At 50.6% G+C, this 21,741-nt stretch overlaps 7 protein-coding genes and 1 non-coding gene across 8 annotated transcripts; 5 read left to right on the top strand and 3 right to left on the bottom strand.

Annotated features, from left to right (window-relative positions):
* Nucleotides 1-88: 88 nt before the first annotated feature.
* On the top strand, nt 89-819 carry VTN00DRAFT_9994 (uncharacterized protein; the record flags this gene model as incomplete). Its single annotated transcript, XM_069437010.1, has 4 exons — nt 89-245; nt 335-409; nt 475-704; nt 763-819. The coding sequence occupies 4 exons, from the start codon at nt 89-91 to the stop codon at nt 817-819; spliced, it is 519 nt and encodes a 172-aa protein (XP_069284593.1).
* A 134-nt stretch (nt 820-953) lies between these two features.
* Nucleotides 954-1,025, top strand: VTN00DRAFT_t184. Its single transcript has one exon. It is a non-coding gene; the product is annotated as a tRNA-Arg (tRNA).
* A 366-nt stretch (nt 1,026-1,391) lies between these two features.
* Nucleotides 1,392-2,550, top strand: VTN00DRAFT_9995 (uncharacterized protein; the record flags this gene model as incomplete). Its single annotated transcript, XM_069437011.1, has 3 exons — nt 1,392-1,458; nt 1,599-2,255; nt 2,309-2,550. The coding sequence occupies 3 exons, from the start codon at nt 1,392-1,394 to the stop codon at nt 2,548-2,550; spliced, it is 966 nt and encodes a 321-aa protein (XP_069284594.1).
* A 561-nt stretch (nt 2,551-3,111) lies between these two features.
* VTN00DRAFT_9996 (uncharacterized protein) lies at nt 3,112-4,020 on the top strand (the record flags this gene model as incomplete). Its single annotated transcript, XM_069437012.1, has 2 exons — nt 3,112-3,163; nt 3,320-4,020. 2 exons carry the CDS (start codon nt 3,112-3,114, stop codon nt 4,018-4,020), a joined length of 753 nt encoding a protein of 250 aa, XP_069284595.1.
* A 395-nt stretch (nt 4,021-4,415) lies between these two features.
* On the bottom strand, nt 4,416-6,048 carry VTN00DRAFT_9997 (uncharacterized protein; the record flags this gene model as incomplete). The annotated part of the gene is made up of 5 exons (XM_069437013.1): nt 4,416-4,805; nt 4,898-5,230; nt 5,442-5,517; nt 5,580-5,700; nt 5,802-6,048. The coding sequence occupies 5 exons, from the start codon at nt 6,046-6,048 to the stop codon at nt 4,416-4,418; spliced, it is 1,167 nt and encodes a 388-aa protein (XP_069284596.1).
* Nucleotides 6,049-7,935: 1,887 nt separating this feature from the next.
* On the bottom strand, nt 7,936-9,489 carry VTN00DRAFT_9998 (uncharacterized protein; the record flags this gene model as incomplete). The annotated part of the gene is made up of 1 exon (XM_069437014.1): nt 7,936-9,489. One exon carries the CDS (start codon nt 9,487-9,489, stop codon nt 7,936-7,938), a length of 1,554 nt encoding a protein of 517 aa, XP_069284597.1.
* A 982-nt stretch (nt 9,490-10,471) lies between these two features.
* Nucleotides 10,472-14,152, bottom strand: VTN00DRAFT_9999 (uncharacterized protein; the record flags this gene model as incomplete). The annotated part of the gene is made up of 3 exons (XM_069437015.1): nt 10,472-10,477; nt 10,539-13,908; nt 13,977-14,152. The coding sequence occupies 3 exons, from the start codon at nt 14,150-14,152 to the stop codon at nt 10,472-10,474; spliced, it is 3,552 nt and encodes a 1,183-aa protein (XP_069284598.1).
* A 3,237-nt stretch (nt 14,153-17,389) lies between these two features.
* VTN00DRAFT_10000 (uncharacterized protein) lies at nt 17,390-19,660 on the top strand (the record flags this gene model as incomplete). The annotated part of the gene is made up of 2 exons (XM_069426609.1): nt 17,390-19,241; nt 19,323-19,660. 2 exons carry the CDS (start codon nt 17,390-17,392, stop codon nt 19,658-19,660), a joined length of 2,190 nt encoding a protein of 729 aa, XP_069284599.1.
* Between the last annotated feature and the right edge of the window lie 2,081 nt (nt 19,661-21,741).

The following is a 21,741-nucleotide window of genomic DNA, read 5'->3' on the forward strand; positions in this document are numbered from 1 at the left end:
TCCGAACTCTCGGCGAGACTGCGAAAGAGCTGTACAGTACCGTAGATAAGACGGAGTCTACAGCTTCTCATATATCAGATTCGACAGCATGTTCGCCCTCCAATCTGCTCAGAAGAACTCTTCCGATACGGAGACAGCACCAGTAGCCAATTCATACACCCCAAACATCCTACCCTGCCGGATCCATCATGACGGTCCCGTGGAGACGCTGAAACGATACTGGAACCCCGTCGCAGATGAGAATGGTAAGATCATGTCTCGGGATTTATTTATTGCAATTATAAATTCTTTCGAACCTTACTTCCGGTCTCAGCTCGCTGACAGCAAAGCACAGAAAATACCCAGACAGCGCACTTCCGCGGCCGTAAGCTGCGCGGCCGCCGCGTTGCCATTCCCGAGGGATATCAAGGTACGTTCTGTGCATCCTTGATCTCTAGTCGAATGAAACAGTACTAAGCTCAATTCGTCTTGCAGGCATCGTAGCAATACCAACAGACAACCTGCTGCGGTCCAGCGGCCCTACAAGAAACGGAACCCAGAGCATTGAGAATGGCGAGACGGAATCCGAGGCAGAGGAGCAGGTCAAGGTTCTAGAGAAGCAAGCCACATTCGATGAATATGTGGTATGGGGCCACGAAGTTGTTCCAGCAGCAGACGACCCATTCGTCAAGGGTGTGGAGGAGTGGCTGAAGTTTGCAGAGGCTGTATGTTTTAATATCCTGCCTAGGCTGGTTTTCATGCTGATATTTGGGCTTCGCGCAGTTAAATTCGACTAGTCCGGCTACGAATGGGAACGGGAAGGAAGAAGCGTCCACCTGAGTGGAAAAGCTGCTATATAATTGAATAATTTGGACGATAACCCGGGTGAATTGCAGGGGTTTCTCCAGCGGCCAGCCGTTCTTTGGAATTCTGCACAAGGAATAATTTGGGAGACACCCTTCCCAACAAGCGGCGGCCGGCTGGCCTAGTGGTAAGGCATCCGTTTCCGGTGCGGGAGATCGCAGGTTCGAATCCTGCGTCGGTCGAAGCATACCCGGAGCCCGACTCGGGCCGGGTTACAATTTTTTTTCTACCTCTGGGTTTTGTCAATTCAATTCATCATCGATTTGGTGGAAAGCGGAGTCTCTTTGGCCAGATGCAGCTAAAGTGAGAGGATTCTTTCTATCTCTATTATAGAGCGCACAATATAGGTTCATGGTCTTTTTGGATATTGTGGGCGGCTGACCGCCTAGGATTCTGCCAGGTACGGCGGAAATCTGGGGTAGATAAAAGTGACCGCCGAAAGACAACAGACTTTCGTATTTATCATTCTCCGCTCTTTTAACGGGATTGTCAAGATTGGAAATACCCTTTCTTTTTTGTCTCAGAATTTTCTAATATAGATGTCAACCATGGCTGAAAGAGTTGCGCCTGAGGCGCTAATCTACAAATTCCAGGTCGGGAAATTGCTCAATCAAGGTTGGACACTTCTCGACTCCCAAAGCCTGTGCTAGACAACGGCAGCAGAAAGCAACGCCAGACTTCGTCTTGAAACAGTGGAGGAAATTATTCATTGGATAGTATCTCTGGACTAACTTGTAATCGACGTATTGTTACAGACCAAAGTGGGCGTCGTATCGCCATCCTAGGCAGCATAGATGGGAAACAGGGCATCCTTCTCGCGGAGCGAGCAGCCTTCGCCGCTGACTCTCCAGAGGTGCTGCAAGCCTTCCATGCAGCCATCACACGGGTCACAAACCTGGGCGACAACGACATTTACCGCTGGTATATGGCGTCGTCCGGCATAGGCGGTGGGGAGTTGCAACCGCCTGATCTGAAGCTTAACCTCATCTGGCCGTGCACGGAGCAGCATATCAGGAAGTACTCAGCGCAGCTGGTTCGCATGGTGACCGAGACGCCGGCAATCTACAAGGACTACGTCTGGCCGTATATGAGCAGGAAGCGGGAGGAGGGGAGGCTGAACTGGGTGTTCAACATCCTCGACGGGAAGACGGAGCAGGAGGACGTGATCCTGAGGGATCCGGGGCATGGACCGGAAGATGGATTCCTGATGCTTCCGGACCTTAATTGGGACAGGCAGACCCTTGGCTCCCTGCACCTTCTGGCGCTGGTCGAGAGGAGGGATATCTGGAGCCTTCGCGATCTGAAGAAACGCCATATCCCCTGGCTGCGGTACCTGAGACAGAGACTGCTGGAAGCGACTGTGGAGATGTACCCAGATCTCGATCAAGACCAGCTGAAACTCTACGTTCATTGTAGGTGCACTCTGCTCGAAACCAACAAAAAGGGGGAATGCTGACATTCATAGACCAACCGACATATTACCACTTCCACATCCACGTTGTCAATGTCATGCTCGAGGCCGGCACTACCCAGTCTGTTGGAAAAGCTTTTGGGCTTGAAAACATCATCTCTCAGCTGGAGACTATCGCCGGAGACCTGGACGCAGGCATGGCAGACGTTAGCTTGACTTACTTCCTCGGGGAAGCGAGCGAATTGTGGGCAAACATCTTTGAGCCGTTGAAACGGGGCGGAAAGCCAGTGGTTTAAAAGAAATAGATTTTCTGCTAGTATTTATTCAGCTATTTTTCACGAACTCTGGTTGCCTATGCTTAGAGCCGTGCCTGAGGTGATCTATTGATAAAGTGATGATTAGAGTGATGATTCTCCTTATGCCAATTACATGAGCTCTGGTTTATCTAAATATTAAAAACTCACTGGTTTTGTCTTGCTCATAATGCTTCGCTGTTCGGATGAGATCTTGGTATCAATTGCGGAAATATACATCTTTAGATCGGCCACTAGTTTGATTCCAAATATAATGCACTCCTTGAAAGGAAGAAAAAGAGACCAAAAACCAGCAAATAGATTCTTCTTAACTGTATTTTTTCAAAGGAAAAAAAGTAATGTTCGTATATTCTACCCAGCAGTCTGCACCGCTCCCGGCCGTATCTCCCCGCACGTTTGCGGTGTTTGCACGTAAAGCTGGAATGCTGCCCCGCGTCGTCGACAGCCAAGCTTCAACTTTCAGGTACTCACTTCCCAGCCTTTTGCCCTACACTATCAACACCTTTACGTTTACAAGTATTGGGGCAACAAGCACACACCACCATGGCGGAAAACCCAGACGCGCCCAGCAGCAACAAGGCCTTCGTGCCTCTTGGTAAGTCACTTTCCTCCCCAAGCTGTCTGCGTACAGTACCTGTCCAGTAAATGTACATTGCCGCTGGCATACCGACTCTTCTAGTCGAAAACTGAAGCTCCAAGGCGACCTAATGACTGCTGGATTAGTGATCAGCTGACATTCTCTTCATCTTAGAGAACAACCCAGAAGTGATGTCTCACCTCGTCCACCAACTTGGCCTCCCCCCAACCTTCGGCTTCACAGACGTCTACTCGATCGACGAGCCCGACCTCCTCGCCTTTGTCCCCCGCCCCTCCCACGCCCTCCTCCTCGTCTTTCCCGTATCACCCTCCTTCGAAGCTGCCCGGATAGCCGAAGACACGCCCCTCTCCGAATATAATGGCTCAGGCCCCTCCGAACCCATCATGTGGTTCAAGCAGACGATCCGCAACGCATGCGGACTCATCGGCCTCCTCCATGCCGTCAGCAACGGTGAGCCAAGAAAACACGTCATCCCGGGCTCGGATCTGGAGAAGCTCCTCCGTGACGCAGAGCCCCTGCGGCCCGTGGAGCGGGCGGATCTGCTGTACGAGAGCAAGGCGCTGGAGAGCGCGCACGCGGACGCTGCGAAGTTGGGGGACACGACGGCGCCGCAGGCGGAGGATAATGTGGACCTGCACTTCGTGGCTTTTGTGAAGGGGGAGGATGGGCGGCTGTGGGAGTTGGATGGGCGGAGGAAGGGTCCGCTGGAGAGGGGCCGGTTGAGTCAGGACGAGGATGCGCTGAGTGAGAGGGCGCTGGAGATGGGTGTTAGGAGGTTCTTGAAAAGGGAGGCAGAGGGAGGGAATCCCGATTTGCGGTTCAGTCTGGTCAGTTTGGGGCCGGTGTTTGACTAGATCTTCTCGTCCTTCGTCTGGCTCAAAGGATACAGAGGAGATCATAAAGATGGGGCCGGGGTTCCTATTTCGTCGAACTGAATAGGAGAGGAAATTCAGGGACGATCTCTTCTTATGAAACCCATCACAGCCATGGCGATGCCTGGGCTATGAGATGATACATGTTTACAAAGGCATACTATGTACTGTACAGAGGCGGTTCATCACTTCTTGACTTAGGCGTTTAATATTTAATCTTTGGGAGGTCGTCCCGGGTTCATGATATTATGATGTGTTGATTCTCTATGGCATGAGGCATGGGTTTGCAATCGTGATGATATCTAATAACACAAATATGATGCCACTAATACAATAAAAAAAGTTAAGACTACCTACCCTCTATCTCTTTCTCCATCTCATTCGGTAACTCTTTCAATAGTACCCACGACACCTTCAACCGGAGTACCATTGCCTCCGGCCGTCTCTTGCAGTTTGTCTTTATCTCCTGCCACATTAGGTTCGACTTCCACATCAGGCTTCTCAGCGTGACGTGGATGAGAACCGCCCTGCGTGCCCAGCTTCAGAAACGGGATCAGAAATATAGACAACCCGGACGCAGCGGCCCCGAACCAGAACAAAGACAGGTAGGGCTTTGTAGAACTGGCATCGTCCACTTGACCTCTGACCGCGTTATAAACAGCAGTGGAGATCCCAAGACCGATATTGGTGCAGAGCCTGGAGAAGGTATTGAAGATACCACCCGCGACGGACTGGTCTGACGGAGGGAGGGATGACATTACGTACATCTTGATGGAATTTTATGTTTCAGCCAACGCGATTTAATAAGAACAAGAATAAGAAGTAAAGTCTGGGTAAGTGACGAATCGACCAAACTCACATTCGTCACATTAAACTCAATATACCCCCCAACGACCAGCAAAAGCAACCCCGGGAAGATAAACGCCCAGTAGGGACTATCCTCGCGCATAAGTCCCAAGAGGAGGAAAGCAACCGTGAAGGAGACGGCGGCCACGCCCATGAGAAGCGTGTTGCTCACCCTGTGCAGGATTAGGCCGCAGACGATGTTCACCAGGATGCCGTTGATGACAATGGGAAGTAATTGGACGGCTACTCCGAGGGCGGATAGATGCTTGATTTCTTGCATGTATAGTGAGAGCCAGAAGCAGACCATTGAGAACCCCATGAAACCGAGGAAGAGCATCCCCATGAGCTGAGAGGAATGACGTAAGTGTAAATTGAAATAGAATAGTAGAGTAGTAATAACGTATTTTGTAATTGAAGATGGAAGGGAAGCCAGAGGCGGGAGAGCGCAACATCGAATGGATAAAGACCGCGCTTACTGCAGAGAAATTTCGATCACGCCATACATATAGAGGCATCAGGGGATATGCACACACTGACTGTCAGTATAGGAAGGATACCATAAGGACAATGCCGACAATGAGAAGGGCTATGACATAGCCTGTTCTCCAGCCGTCTGGCGCATCACCCGCAAGCCTAGGAAAAGATGCATTAGCATCAATGCCAAAAAGCGAGCTCAGAAATATAAATATACCCACGTCAACGAGCTACAGAATAAAGCGATTCCAGTCATAACAAGGAGCATCCCGAGGAGATCAAACTTCTTGAATGACTCCCAGGTCAGCGCTGTCCTAGTAGTAGAGTGGACGTCATTCGGCACTGTCCACAACGATAAGAATAGTAAAAACAGCATAGATAACAGCCACTGTCCAGAAGGAGGCGCGCCAGTTATACGCAGGGAAAGCTATCCCAGATATTACGGTGCCGCCAACGAAGCTCAGAGGGTTTCCAGCGCTGAAGCACGCAAAAGCGCGGGTCTTCCTCTTCGACGGCCTCTCGTATGACGCCCAGGGTTCCGACAGCCGGAGGCACAACAGCAGCAGAGAAAAGACCGGTTATCCCAGAGAAAACATTCACGTAGATCGCATTGGTTGCAAATCCCGCGATTAGCATTGCAATGGTGAACCCGGCCATTCCAGCGGTGAATAGCTTCTTGCGGCCAAACATGTCCGCAAGCTTCCCAAACGCCAGGAGAAAGGAACCGCTACTTAGCCTGTTTTCGTTGTGATAAGTTATGGTCATACTCTACCCTGATAATTGGATAAATCTGCAACAGATAGACATGATGTACTAATTGAATAAGAGAGGGATACATACGCTGCCCCAGCGCTGATCCAAGTAATCTCTGTTGACTTCATATGGAGATCTCGTCCAATAAAGGCCGTAACACCGACGGTCATGCCCTAGTAAAAACTAGACTGTCCGATGGCCATTGTGGCCGTGAGCACAAACAGACACTCCTGGGTTGTGCTACTGAAACATCTAGGGCGGCCACCATCCCCCTCAGCTGTAGTGGACAGTCTTCCTTTCTCCCTGTCATTGCAGACCGAATCATCAGTCATGGCTCAAACAATCTTGAATAGATTTTCCTTTAATAAACAGACAGAAGATGACACCGAGAAGTGTTTGAATGGCTACCAATAGGGTGCAGCGGGGTCACAGTAAGTCATGGAACAGCACCAAAACCAGAGCACTACCCAACCAACCCCTTCATACCAACCTCTATACCTCATCGAATACTAGGCTACATGAGTTGAGATTTGAATATATGGCATGCCAGATTACACCATTTCCATCTAGGCTAGTATTTAGTAGATCTCCTTCCTTGCTTCTTTGCAAGCCTATAGTCTTAATTATATCTCTGATCTCCTCCATATTAATCTTATTCCATTCTTCTTGAATAATCTGAGCCAATTCTTCAGCATCATAAATTTTATAGCACTACTCAGAGATCCTCATCTTTATAGTATACTACAGATTCTTAATGGGGTTTATATCTAGGAATTGTGCAGGCCATATCATCTGAATCCATCTTATAATCTATTTAGAAGTTCTCCATCTTCTTTACAGTTGTCATAGGCGGCGCTAAGCCTGCGAAACCCCTATGATACGCACGGCCGCCTCCTGCTGTGCAACATCGGTTAGAATCCTTCGTTTGCTATATTCTTTGTCTATGAGCTTCAGGGATCCCCGATCGGGGATCCCCAAATCTGTGGCAGAAGGCCTAGTAGATTAGGTAGATCTATATAAGGAGGGCTGATTCCTGGACGAGGGGAATCAGCAGATCGTTCAATATCAATCTAATTGACATCTTTCGCTGTATATTCCCTTGCTTGACGCTGTAACCGTCTTGTAGCTTGCTTCATACTAGCACTAGGTCAAGGCTTAGTGCACCCCACCGCCGTCACAACGGTATTATTGATATCTTGCCCCATTGTTCTGCCAGGTATCTTCTTATGAGATAGTTGCATTTATGCGGGTCTTTTTCTTGAGCAAAATAACCAGTAATCTCTTCTCTTTTTTCCAAGAAACCGCTTGCAGATTGTCGCTGGTCTAATAGATCTGACCTCATATTTTTTTTGCGCCAAATTACCAACCAAATTCGGACACCAAAGCTACCTAAGTACCTATGCCTACCCAGATAGGGATGGGTAGCGGCGCGTCAAAAGTTGATGATAATGCTCTGATCACATCATGATTGCACTTCACTTCCTGTTTCGAGCGACGAAGCCATATTTCCATGCTTTGTGTCACAATCAAATCCGCTGGCTAGATTCACTTTCAGGATGTTATTGTTATCAGTTAAATATCGAGAACTCGTACCGCTTCATTTGACAAAACTAAGTCATCATATCCACAAACTGACGAGTTTATGGCGTGTATCACACTTTCCTCCGCAGGTACCGTACATCTCCAATTACTGAATTCGTGGGGAGGAACCCCGATACATCTAGAATAATGGCAGCTAAGCTACTCAAAGCAATAATGGGTGCTGATATTTTCATCGAGACCGTCATCAGGACCTTCCAGTCTTGAAGCATAACCCCTCATTGATCATTCATCAACCCACCAGTCATCCCAGTTAAACTTTAGAACTTCATTACCGCAGGCCCACCATCCTGCAGTGAGATTGCGTGCAAAAACCTCCATAGCGGTATACTCCACATGTCGGCATTCATTGGAATTATCTTCTGCATTATTAGCATCAGACCCCGCGACCAACGTTCCGTCATTTTGTGACGGTGACGATGAAGAGAAGAAAAAGACCCTTTCAAAAACATCCTTCAGATTCGGTTTCCGAGAATGAACATCCGGCACTGCTGCGATGACTCTCCTCGTCTTCCCGCTACTAGTAGTTTCCTGTCTGCCTCCAGGATCATGGCTCCTCTTGCCAATGATCAGAATCTCATACGGCTTTCTCCACAGACCATCAACCGGCGTGGCAGGTTCCCCTTTCACAGTCGTCTTGATCCAGACCCATTCTTCGCACACGGTGAGTCCCGCAGCATGTATGGCATCGTACGCCGCCATTCGCGATTTTTCGGTATTAGTTACCCAGATTGCTGCGATGGACTCCTGGCTCTTCTGATTCTGGTTGCTGTCTTTTTCTCTTCCTCTATCCTCCTCATCTGGAGTGTAGAGATGCATCCGTAGAATATCTCCTATGTATCGCGTGAGTGTATCCATGTCAGAATACTGATGCGTATGATACTGTGCCGAGCGACGAACAGAACGGTTCGGCCAGGGCGGATCGAGAAGGATGAGATTGAACTTCTTATCTGCAGGGAGTCCAGGGATAATAATGGGTTTGGAAGAAGGTAGTAGTTCTTCTGGCCGTCGCGCAATTGGCAGCGTGCAGAGAAGGAAAGCCGATTTCGGTGCAACGTTAAACGTGGTGGTTCTGTACGATTGGCTTGGCTCTTCCACTTCTCGTCCTTCGATGCCTGAGGTGCTGCGTATCCGTATGATCGCTGGCTCTGACGATGTATTCTTGACTACCAAGTTCTTTAGTTCTGCCAGGTTCTCGAAATCATTCAGGCTTGGAGACAGGATCAATGGCGGCTCATCATCGCTCTTGTGTCTCTGAGACGTAGTATATGCGTGATCGGGCTCAATTAATGCGCAGCTCATGGCGGATAATGCATCATCCTCTCTCTTTGCGGGTTTCCTCTTCCTTTCCAAGTTTGAACTCGAGCTTCCGGGAGCATCAGATCCATCTTCTTCCTCCAGAATCCGCCTCGGAAGACACCAAGACGCCTCCTGCCCTTTACCTCTTGCATACTCTTCATGAAGCTCCCTCAAGCCATTCCTCACCAACGGTTCAATGACCTCCGCATGAAAGGAACGCTCCGCCGCCGGAATCCTCTCCAGAATCCTCGCTCTCGCGGCGTCCGTCTTCGGCTCTGGCGGGGCCGGGTATGGAACCCTCAGCGGTGGGCTGGAGAGAAGGTATTTCTTCCTCCGCGTGGTGATCCTCAAATCTTCGTGGAAAGAGTCATCCCTCTGCGGTGAAGGGCGGAGCTCCTGCGTGAGCGCGATGGAGGTGGGGATGTCGATGAGGAAGACCGTCCTTGCGGCATTTTGGTAGAGAATCGCGGAGTCCTCCATTGTCCTCCTGTGTAGCTCGTTTTTAACTGCATGTTCTGCATACTTCCGTGGTATGTTGTGTAGACGTCTAGTTGGGAGCATGATGCGTCGACAGCTTGTTAGTGGTTAGGACTAAATTGATCTTTCCAAGGTCGCCAACCAGCGCAGCTTCTGTACCGGTTCCCATGTCGATATAAATCAACAGGTCAAGTTCGCTACGATGTTACAGTCCGCTAGACCCCGCGTATGAGGTTTTTAGGATACTACGTCAAATTTTACTTCCACGCCCACCTTCCCCTCGCTCGCACAGTAAGCTCCAGCACACACCGCCCTTCTAGGCAAATTACTAAACAACCATGTCCAAAAACTGGACTAGACATAAGGCAAAACCCAGAGCTTTTACTAGCAACGCCAACATTGCAGATATGAGCAGCCTCCAAAACGCAACCACAAAATGTGCTCACATATCTAAAACAAAGGAGGCAGTAAATGTTTCCATTTCTCCATTACCTTGAGCTAAGATGACATTCAGGTGGATAGATCACAACTTGTTCGAAGATGGAGACAGTTGGTTCGACATGAAGTAAGGAGATTCGTCACAGGCAAAGGCACAAAACACGCGCACACGCCCCCACAGAAAGACGAGGTACAACATAGAACATACAGTCAATAAGACATAGTTTTGAGCTAAACCCACAATAGTTGACAAGTGATCCAAAAGGGACTACTGACAACGATGTAGGAGACACAGAAAGTTATATGATTGGGATGCAGAAGATTTTTTTTTTCAGGTAAGAAGAAGCTTCGTCTTGACCGATGATGAACAGAAGTCATGAGACCAATTCAACTGTTCCTTTCATCTTTTCCCCTTCCGGTACGAACCAGCGTCGGTCCGGGTAAAGGTTTTTCGTTTCGTTCACATAATCAGATGATCCTCTTTTTGTCCAGAAAATTTATACATGCAAGTGAAAGTCGAAAGCAGATTAAAAATCATACTCGGAGGTTAACGCTGGACCCAGAAAGAAATCAGCGTCTCCACCATAAAATTATGCATGCCGGGAATGACTTACACGTCCACGCCGCCCCCCAACGGATTGACCTTGTATCGCCTGCGCCTGAGGGTAGAACTGTGGAGGATACTGGTACATCTGCGCGGTGTTCAGAACAGGACTGAACTGCGGCGGAGCAAAAGCGGTCTGGTTAAGCATCGGGCTAGGACTCATCTGCGCCGGCGCCCCGGACAAGGGCGAGGAATGCGTCGGAAGACCTCTGAAATTGTCCATGCCGGGAGATGGAGCTGCATATCCGAAGTTACCACCGGCAAGAGCTGGATAAAGCCCAGCTGGGGAAACCCCTCGAGATTGAGCGGAGAGGTAAGCCTGGTACTGCAGTTGTTGTTGATTCAACGGAACTATGGAGTCCTGACCAAAGCCTGTGCCGTTCAGGCCACCAAGTCCGTTAAGATTGCCTATTCCACTCGCTGGATTTATTCCACTCATTCCATTGACATCGTTGACTCCATAATGGTCGAAGGGAGACGCGTTTGCCTGCTCCGAGATTGGCCTCGAGCCATCAAAATTCTGCGGTAGCATGTTAGGAGGAAGCTGCCCACTGTACTGTCTTTCCATAGTTTGCTGCGAAGGATAGTTCGAGCCTGTCTGACGAGATGTTGGACGATGCTGCTGTTTTTCGGAATTTGATCCATGGCCTGTTGCGCCGTCTCTCCCATGATGATGATCTCTACCGCTGCCCCGAGAAGACAGGCCAACCTCATCCATCAAACGCTTGTAGCCTTGGCTTGGAGAAGCTTTCAGCTTGGTGAGGACCTTCGAGACGTTCTTTACGACCTCGGCACGCATGGATTCGTCGAAGAAAGGAGTGGTAAGAACCTTGAAGATTAACGTGGCACCGGAAGTGGGGTCACGCAAGATATTCTCCAAGACCTCGTCACCAGGGCTGAAAAACAGGGCTTTCAGCACGATCTCCCGAGCCTCGGGCTCATTGCGCTGGTTGATGACCTTGAGCACAGTCAGATAGGCGACCTTGTGGGTGCAAAGGTGCACGAGGTGAGGTACAAGTCGAGGAGCAAGGACAGTCCTGCGGCGGGGGAAGGTGCAAGTGTCGAGGAACCAAGTCAACAGCAGAGCCCCATTAGCGTTCGTGGCAAGCTGAACACTGTGGAGAGCAATGGCGGCTGCGAGCATTCGCTGTTGATCCTTTGAAGCATGATGGCTCTCTAGACAGGCTCGCATGGCTCTGGCACCAAATCTCCCTTGGGCAATTTCCCACATCCGGCTCAGCATGGTCTCAAAGATGAAGTCATTGTATGGTCTACCGAAACGCAGGCAGCATTGCAGCACATAGTTTCCATATTGATCCAGGAAGAGGGGAACAGTGTAAGGACGAAGGGCGTCCACAATCATTCTCATCTGCGTAGTGGTCTTCGTCACGTCGATGATCTTCTGAGCAGCCCAAGTTCCATTCTTGTGAACTCCGATCTCGGCAAGATGGGGTGCAATCTGAACCAACATCTGCTCCTTCGTTTGCTCCGAGCAATGTTCGAAAAGTTTCTGCACGACGGTGTTGCCCAAATAGTCTGACGACAACTCTGCGATTTCCGGAAGCATTCCGTTTGCAGTCTCCTCGATCTCCTGGATCCCACAGGCGCCGTTGTCGATCCTCTTCCTGATGTCACGGAGACGGGGGGCATCATACATCCTAGTCTGGCTAGGCTCAGGAATGGGAGGGATTTCGCTCTTGAATGCCTGGTATGCGATCGCTCTCTGAACACTTGCGGTGATGTTGCGAGTATCATCCTCTGAAGCACCAAACTCTTGGACGATCTGTGCCATCTCCGGCTGCAAGTCAACTAGAGCCGGTACTTGAGGCGTGGCAGCGGCTTTGTCAGATCTCGCAGATCCGTCGGCGTCGGCACCATTTGTCCTGGCGTTTGGGTCTGGGGTTGGCGAAGGTTGAGCGCCGTTGGCACCAGGGGTACCAGAGGCGGAGGTTCCGGGAACCTTTGCATAGCCAATCCTTACAGGCCCTGCACCAGGAAAGATCTCCTTCCCGTTAAGGAGAGACTTCGCCTGAATAGCACTCTCAACACGCTCGAAATTGACAAATCCGCAGTTCTTGTGCGTCAACACACGAGTAGACTCGATCTTGCCGTACATGCTGAAGATAGCATCCAAAGAAGTAACTGTCGTCGAAACGGGGATGCTGCCGATCCAGAGTGCTCTCGTTGGACCATCCAAGTTGTTTTCATCCGTCGTTTCCGCAGCTGGTCGCATACCAAGATTGTTGTTAGCGCTTCCACCAAGCTGCATCATGTGCACAGCCTCTGATAGCTCATCATATTCACCACCCTCTGAGATGCGAAGGTCAGCCGCGCTAATGCTGCTATCCAACCGAGAGGGCGTGGCAAGGTAGTTGCGGATCGAAGATCGCTGGGCAGGCGTGTCCAAAATCCCTGCAGTTCTCGCTCGAGGCCGGTTTACAGACGCGTGGTTGGCAAAAGCCTGCACGGCAAGATTGTGTTGATGGATCTGGGCTTGAGTCGCCGCAAGCTGAGCCGCAGTTGCCGCCGCTGACGGTGTCAAGGTCCCCGATGGAAGCTGCGAGTAGTGATTTGCATACTCTTCCTCATCGTCCTCGGCGTACTTCTCTTTAGCGTTCACCGAATAGGATCGGAAACGACTGTTGTTCTTCATCATAGCTAGTTCGGCAAGCAATGGTGGAAGGCTCGACGATTGTTGCTGCTGTTGCTGTTGCTGTTGTTGCTGCTGCTGCATGAGAACGTCGACTGAAGGACGTGCAAGCGTCGCTCGTGTCTGCTGTGGAGTTTCTGCTAGACCCAGGTAGTCCAATGTTTTCACGTCAGTGTCAGCAAGGCCATCCTTTGAAAAAGAGGACTGAGTCGGAGAAGTTGGCCCTTCCGAAGATCGAATGCTGGTAAGTGTCGTCGCTCGCTCACGCCCGGTTGACCAATTGGTAGAGAAGAGCGACGGCCCGAAGGGATTCGATGAGCCCAGAAGACCTGGCCTCTGCGGCATTGAACCTGCGCGAAGACGAGACAATGCTGTAGTGTTGCCACCATTACTGGCGGTTGCAGGCTTGGTACCAGAGTCAATACCCGAAACACCTGGAGGCCTAAAAGGACTGGTGGATGGTGTAGGTCGCGAGGTCTTGGAGAGGAAAGATTGTTGGACGTTCACCCCGTTAAGGGTCCCAACTGGGGAAAACCGCGAGGGAACGGTGCCTGCTCTGGCCCTTCGGGCAGTGCTATTAATCGTACCCTCCGAAGGAGGCACCAAGTCGGGAAATCCATCATGGCTAGGAGACTCTGGGATATTTTCACGGAGAGGAGTGGAGTTGCCACTGGTTGGGGGACCCCAAATGCTTGGAGAAACACCTTCCTGCGCTTGGATCTCTCGAGCTCTGAAGATCAAGAGAATATTTGTCAGCTAAAGGAGATCTCACTTCAACAGCAAATGGCGGTCACCTACCGCTTCGAGTACAGGCGAGCACCTAGGTCATGAGAAGGGGATCCAGCCCCCAATCTCGCGCTTCCCAATGATCCACCAGCACTGCTCAGTCCATTTGGTGCTCCAAATGGTGATTTGACCGCGGCAGTTGTGGAGGGGTCATTAGGGGAGCTGCTCCCGGTCGAGGTTCCGGACATTGGTTGGGAGGATGGAATATAATTGAGGTTGAGATGACCGTCAGGCCGTGAAGAAGGTATCATTATAGATTATAATTCCCTCTGTCTCGATGTAAATGTGGATACACTGTGGAAAACTATTCCCCTTTCGTTGTGAATGAGAGGACTCGGCCGGTGGGTTTCCGTTCGATTGGGCTAATCTGCTTGACCGCAAGTCGGTGTGGAGAGAAGCATATGGTAGAGTTGCCGAGGCAGACGACTCAACGATCGATTAGGTTTCGTTGCAGACGTCCGGTGGCCAACGTGGCTTTCAAGCAGTCGAGTATCAGTGCGTGAAGCCCACGTTGGATGACGCAGTGGCGGAACGTATCGGCAAATCGAACGAAGAATCTGCAATTCGAAGCAAGCAGAAAAGCTCGAAGAGAACGTAAAGGTTGGCGTCTATTGACAACAACGTGTTTGCGGCACGAAGAAAGGGACCGTTACGACCGGTATTAGCGATTTTCAGTCGGTCTCCGAAAAGTCGAAGCTGGTCAGGATCCCCCGCACATAAGATTCCGATATTAAATTTTATCGCAAAGCCACTGGAAGTGCTCGAAGACAGTAAAAAGCAAATGTCGTCGAGACAAAGGCGTCGAGCGAGCGGGCCAGAGAAAAGGAAAGCGACAATAATACGGAGCAGAAAGAATCGGAAGAGATGGCTGGAGGATGACTTGGCAGCACCAGGCGAGCGGCGAGCCGGGCTCAAAACGTAGCTGACCGAAAGAGATACAAAATTGACAGGGCGATAATGAAGTAGGGATTAAAAACTTCGACGTGCAGGGGGGAATGGGGGAAAAGGGCGGGGAGTGATGGAAAGGAAGACGGACGGAGACTTGAGATGTGAGTTAGGATGGACCTGTCCTGGAGGAGAGAAGAGACTGACAAGAGGTGTCGGTGCCGGAACCCCGGGGGGCGCCGTCGGCGCCGAGGACTCGCTCCAGGGCCGCCGCGCCGCCAGCACTGCAGACAGCAGCAGACAGCACACTACTTGAGGTCGGTTTGAACCCAACAGCTCTGTTTCTGTGTCCATATACCGGTAAGAACCTTTGATTCTTCCTCCCATTACCACCTCCCTCAGACAGATCCCTGCTGCGCGCCGGGCAGCATTCCAAAGGACGATCTTGTTGGCGTCTCTCGCGGCCTCGCCGGTAACAAAACCAACTCAGACCTTTGGTTGCTCCGGTCTAGCCCAGGGTGCCTGTACGTCGACGACCTGTTCAGCGATTCCTCTCCTATGAGAACCATGGCAAGATAGTCATCAACGGCTATGGAGTCTGCAACCGGCTCCAGGGAGCCTCGAACAGATGTACAATGGAGAGTCACGGATGCGGATGCATAAGGGAAGGGACTAGCTGCCGCTTCCATGAGAGGAAATGACAGATCCGATCCTTAAAACAGTCCTGTCGGTTGTCTTCAAATTGCAGCTGACCCTGGAACTCCACCTGATGCGTCTGATATGCTCGCGTGTAAGAGGCAGGACAGGCGCAGCTTCTAACGAACATGCAGGAGAGCCCTGAGCTCTGTCGTCTGTGCTTTGCACCCGAACCCCAGACTTCAGCTCTGTTCTTTACTCCCGTAGGCTTCCCCAGGATTCCTGCACAACCCCGACGGAGAAACTCCTTCCTCGGCATAACGGTGCATATTAGGTCGGATCAACATGCCATGATATATTAACTGCTTAATATATTAAACACATCAGACTTGTTACATTCTACGAACCTCCCGATACTTTCCAAGGAGAAATAATTAGCCAGAAATAGCCTTTGCTCTAGTGTGTACGCACTATAGATGCACGGTGCCCTCTGAGATGATGTCTTGGTTGAGAGAACAAGAATAGACAGTTCACGTTCGTGTTGGCATTGGAGAGAGCAATGAACTCGTTGACTTGTCTCAGGAGATATCTACTTCCGGACAGTCATTTCTTCTTGACACTCCACAAAATGGTCTGGAACGGGTTGGGAGATCAAAACTCTCGCAGCTGAACACACGGGCAATCCAACAATTGTTCAGTCCTATTGGTGTTCTGCACTCCGCGTATATGGAGCAAGGGGGTATCGAGTCTTACGCTCGAGCTTCCTCAGCAGGGGCACATCCCGTCACACCGCACACGCAACTCACCCGACTTCAAACCGCCCTCTACCCTGTTGGTCTCTGCTGAACCTTGAATTCTCCGGCCCTATCACGACCGCCTGCCCCGTTCAATTCTAGTGATCTAATCAAACCCCCGAAACATCTGAAACATAGCTTCGCACACTGCGTAGAGCCCGTGAGTCGTTGGTGAAGCACGGGACTTGTCCGATGGACTCCACACAAAGAGAGCAATCAAGCAAGAGTAATGGCCTGTTGGGCGGTTGGTTGTCTTAGAATCACTATGCCAATGGTCTTTTTGTGCAATCTATTTATACTTGATCGCAACCGTATTGATTGAGACTCCTCGAAGGTCCACATGCTGTTGTTAAAAAAGAAAACACCGTGCAGGGAATCATCTCTTTGCGTAGTTATGTCCACGGACACATGTTGTAAGGGCAACTCTTTTATGCGCTCAGAACCTCGCAATTGTTCGAAATAACTCGACGGTGAAGGTGCGAGGTACTTACGTAGGTACTTACGTAGCCTTCCCATCTATCACCCAACCATGAATATCATTCAAAAGCCGATTTTATTTTCATATATGGAATATTCTAACAATCCAGCAGCTACAACTTGTAAATATGATTTATCTGATACACGATTGAAGTGAATTCATTCACCGTGTAGCCCTGCAGAACCTGTATCCAATAGAATCCAACAAAAGCATGTGGCGAGCGTTCTCTATTCACCAGCCACAACCCGCCCAGGCCACCAGTCTAGACTGACAAGCCACACTTGCTGCTCGGATCATCTGTACGTGTCTGCTTCTTCGAGGCCGCGGTGCTTTGACCTACCGTTTGTTATCTTTTTTTTCAAGACTCTCCACGACTACTCAGGTCGTGAGTTATTCTCATTTACTCGAATCTTCCTCCCGGGGTACGATACGCGACACGTCCTCGCATCTTCCATCAACTGTCGCGTGATCTTTCTCCGTCGGCGTCACTTTATTTCCAGGCATCACTTTGCCCCGCATTTCCCTGTCGCGATCCCGCGTCGATGATTGCAGTTACGGAGTTTTCGAATCTACGCCCTTAGCGATCCGTACAGGACAAACCCCCCGGGGTACAACGAAGGCCGTGTGCGAAAATGGCGGAGGACGACACTCCCCGTTCGGTGGCCGAGTCCTCCACGGAGGATGACGAGCCGGTCGAGACCCTTATCGCGGGACGCGCAAAGCGGAGCACAGCAGGGAGGAACATGCATACTCTCTTAGACGCTGAAGCGGATGATGACCTTGCGCTCCTGTTCGCGGAGGATGAGAACGACGAGGAGTTCGAGACCGATGCGCAGGAGGGAGAAGACGCCGAAGACATGCGCATGGATTCTTCCTCCGAAGACGACGAAGATCAAGGACCCAATGCTCAGGACGATGATCTAGAGGGCGAAAAGGAGCTACAGAAACAGGCGAAGGCGGAGCGTATGGCAAAGAAGCGAAAGGCGCAGGAAGGACTGACATTATCGGCGCTGCGCAAAAAGGTCAAGATAGACCCGACGGCTGTGTCGACTCCATCCGCTCCTAGACCGAAGAAGAAATCCGAACGTATCTCTTGGTTACCTACGTCTGAAGATGGGCCTACGCGGTCTTCTTCCCGCCGCCAAACGATGCAGAACAAGGAGCTTACACATGCACGACTGAAGGATAGCGAAGCGAAGCGTATCAGACTAATACAAACGATGGAGGAAGCCGCGAAGAGGAAAGAAAAACTCAAGCCCAGAGAGATGACGCAGGCGGAACGCCTGGCGGAGGCAGAGAAGGTGGAGCGAATAAACAGCAAGAGCTTGAATCGCTGGGAAGAGATGGAGAGAAAGAAGGCCGAAGAGCAGAGAGCAAAGCTAATCGCGTTGCAAAACCGTCGCCTCGAGGGCCCGGTCATGTCGTGGTGGAGTGGCATTGCCAAGTGGGTGAACGGCAAGCTGACACGCGTCGGCAATGTCGAAGTTCAACAGAAGCCTGAGAAGGTGGAGACAGAGCGTAAGAGGAGAGGAAAGGAGCAAAGCAACCAGGAAACTCCAAAGATGGACGAGAAGAATGAAGGACCAGTGGAAAAGAGTGAGACTGAGCAGAAGCCTCCTGAAGCTCCTGTCGCCATCTCCGCCTCGACCGGGTCTGCTGCTCCTGATCCTTCACCGGAGAAGGCGGCAGAGCCTGTCAAGGGAGAACCTCCAAAAGAGCCTGCTTCTACGCCGAGTCAGACTAATTCTGCTCCTCCCCCACCAGCACCTCCTCAAGATCCATCCGGCTTCCTTGATGGTATACATCTCTATGCGTCTCTACCAGAAAATACTTCGGCGTCAACTGCATTGGCATCGGCATCAGCGCAAACATCAAACCCCGGGCCAGTTTCAGCTTCTACCTCTGCACCAGATCCTACAAATACGACGTTGCCAACGTCGAACTCGGCATCGATACCCAACGGACCGGAAGAAGTACGGAAAGAGGCTCCAGAAGGGACAACAGAAGGAGCAGCAACCATGGGAGAGAAGCCGAAAAATCCACCCCCCAAGGCTCCAGAAACACAAGGAGCACCAGAAGCGTCAAATCCAGCAGCGGCTGCGCCAGAACAGAAATCAGAATCGCCACCTAAGGCAGCAGAGACGACAGTATCTCAACCGCAAGATGCCGTGTCTGGTTCAGCTCCGGAGGGAGCGACGCCAGCTCCTGCTTCAGCTGAAGCACCAGTTTCTACGCCGGCGTCTGCTCCTCTTCCAAACCCAACAGCTACGCCAACACAGCCAGGACAAGAACCTCTGCAAATACATGTCGATCAGCAGCCCACTTCCGACGCGAATCCGGTCCAACCGCAAGAACCTGCGGCCCCGCCAGTCATTGAACATACAGGCCGGAATCTCATAGTTCTGGAGAACTTTGACGAGAAGACCGCCCAAAGCCGCGAACATAGCATCTACTTCAACACGAAGAAGCCTCCGAAACTAACCAGTACGTTGACATCATCTCTTCCCCTGCCCGACTCGCTTTTGCCCTGAAAGATTCAACAAAGCTAACTTATCCAACCAACAGAAATGACATCTCATCTCTGCGTCATCACGTCCCTCCCCGCCCGCTATCGCGACCCTGAAACAGGTCTTCCCTACGCAAACGCCTACGCCTATCGCGAGATACGCCGTGCGACTGAACAAAAGTACGCGTGGAGCTCCATGCTTGGCTGCTACGTGGGGCCGATGGGGTTCGCAGCACGAGGAGTCCCCGAGAGATTCCTCGATCCAAAGGCGGGGAAGGCGAAACCAGCGGCGGAGTCGGGTACGGACAAGGAGAAGGAAAAGGAGAATGCGGAGGGCGAAACGACTGCGCCGGCGGCTACTAAGGACGGCGATGCTATGGAAGTGGATAAGGCGTGAATAATGAGATGACGCCTATGCCTGCCTGTCTGGTTGGGTTTTCTTGACGCTGGTTCTGGTTATTCTGGGTGTCTGGGGACCTTGTACCGTGTATCATATTTTCAGGAGGATATACCCATCATCTATCTAATACCCATGTATGCATGTATGTTATGTACTGTACTATATGTTGTGCAATGATACGATTGGTATAAGAATCAAATATTCTTGTTCTTGTCCTCGTCTTTCACTCATACAGCTGGGTGTAAGTAGGTTTAGGAGGTAGGTAAGTACCTACCCGTGTACTCTTCGCAAAGCGGGTCTCACAGCGCGGGCGATATTTTAAAATTCCGCAGCAGCATAGCACAGTACCTTATCTCGCAGTTTTGTGCAGTAACTTCTCATGACGTAATGTACTAACTCCAACTATCTTACCACCTACTTTCCTAGCTTAGGTACTGTACAACAGCTACTCGGTAATATGGAAAAATGTACGCATCAATAACACTAATCAACTTGAAAGGTTATGTACATTCCCCAAAAGGGAAAGTTATTCTTATTCGTTCCGTCCATTCCGTTTCGCGTATACTGGTACTGGAGATAGATAGATCCATCGGAGAATGGATGGGGATTCGGCCACGCCATACAGCTCCTATGTAGCTACCCAATATGCAGAAAAGAAACAGAAACAGGAATAATATATCACAACCGACTAAAGCAGAGCGGACGCATCTAGACTCGAGCCACCAACGCGAGTCCATTTACTACCTCCCACGTGGGGCACCGGTGGTCATTGGTGCCTCACATGCTTGATTCCGGGGCTTGCCTCATTCCTCACACAGTAGTAGCATTCATGCAGACTCGTGTGCTGTTGCTGTTTGCTGCTGCCGTTGCTTGCCACTCACTACCTAGGTAGGTCGTTAGGTAGGCTGGATCCGAATGTGCAGATTTAACTGACCCTGTTTACCTGGTAATAAGAGTACCTACTTAAGTAGGTAGGTATGCATTGCATACAGTAAGTTACCTAGCCTAAGGCAATTCTGTGCGGAGTAGTCCCGGGAATTGGCAGATGGCAGATGGCAGATGTCTATGTGTAGGTATGTATGTACAGTATGTACTATGTGATTTGATAGGAGTTGCATTGACCGACTCGGACGACCGGTTCGGTTCTGATTGGATGACTACCTGGTAGGTGGTTTGGAACGATTTGTGATATCGGACTACCGACTGATGTTCTGTTCGATTGGAAGAAGAAGGAAGAAGGAAGAGAATAATGAAGAAAGTCTAGGATATTTCTCTGCAAGTGCCAGTACTACGGAGGCACAGACAGGTACAGATCCGTGCTCCCGTACGTACATGCACCTACTCTCTGTTGAGAAAACTAAGTACATGGTACTCCATACTGCGTTATTATTATCATCCTTCTTCCAAGGATCAAATAACTTGCTGCCTGCCTGCCTGCCTGCCTATCTGCCTAGGTATCTAGTCCCGTGGGGAAAATGGCTCAAATTTGTACTACTACACTCCGTACGGAGTGCCAGCCCGCTGACGACCCATCCACCGGGTCGGTTTCGGTATCGTCGGGAGAACTACCTGACCTCCACGGAGAATCCGCGGGGGAGCTACGGAGGACCTTAGGCGGTATATGCAGCATATGCGCTGTTCAGGTAGGGAAGGGAGGGAAGCTGGGAGCACACCTACCCGGTAACTCGAGCTGGTCGGGAGTGAATATAACGCAAGGAGGCTTTTATCTGATGAATTTGGTTTGTAGAGTAGAAACCTACGCAGTACTACTGGGTAGGTTAGGTAGGTAGGTACTATGACAGAGCTGTCCGGTCGTCCTAGTAGAATACTACGGAATAGAGTGCTAATGAGCAACCCAACGGTACTCGGATGGACTCGATAGCGTCAGGGAAGAAAAGTAATAGGAAGAGTATACGAAAAGGAGAGACAGAGAGATTTTTTTTTGACATAAAGTCAAAAGGGCGGACCGCAAGTCAACCTCGTGCGTAATGTACCTAAATAGTTGTAGAACAGACGTAAGCGGGGGATCCAACCGGACCGACCCTTTGGGTAGCACTAGGTAGAACTAGCCCTACCTA

This window comes from Thermoascus crustaceus (genome assembly GCF_041956765.1).
Source record: "Thermoascus crustaceus strain CBS 181.67 unplaced genomic scaffold VTN00scaffold_8, whole genome shotgun sequence".
NCBI lineage: Eukaryota > Fungi > Ascomycota > Eurotiomycetes > Eurotiales > Thermoascaceae > Thermoascus > Thermoascus crustaceus.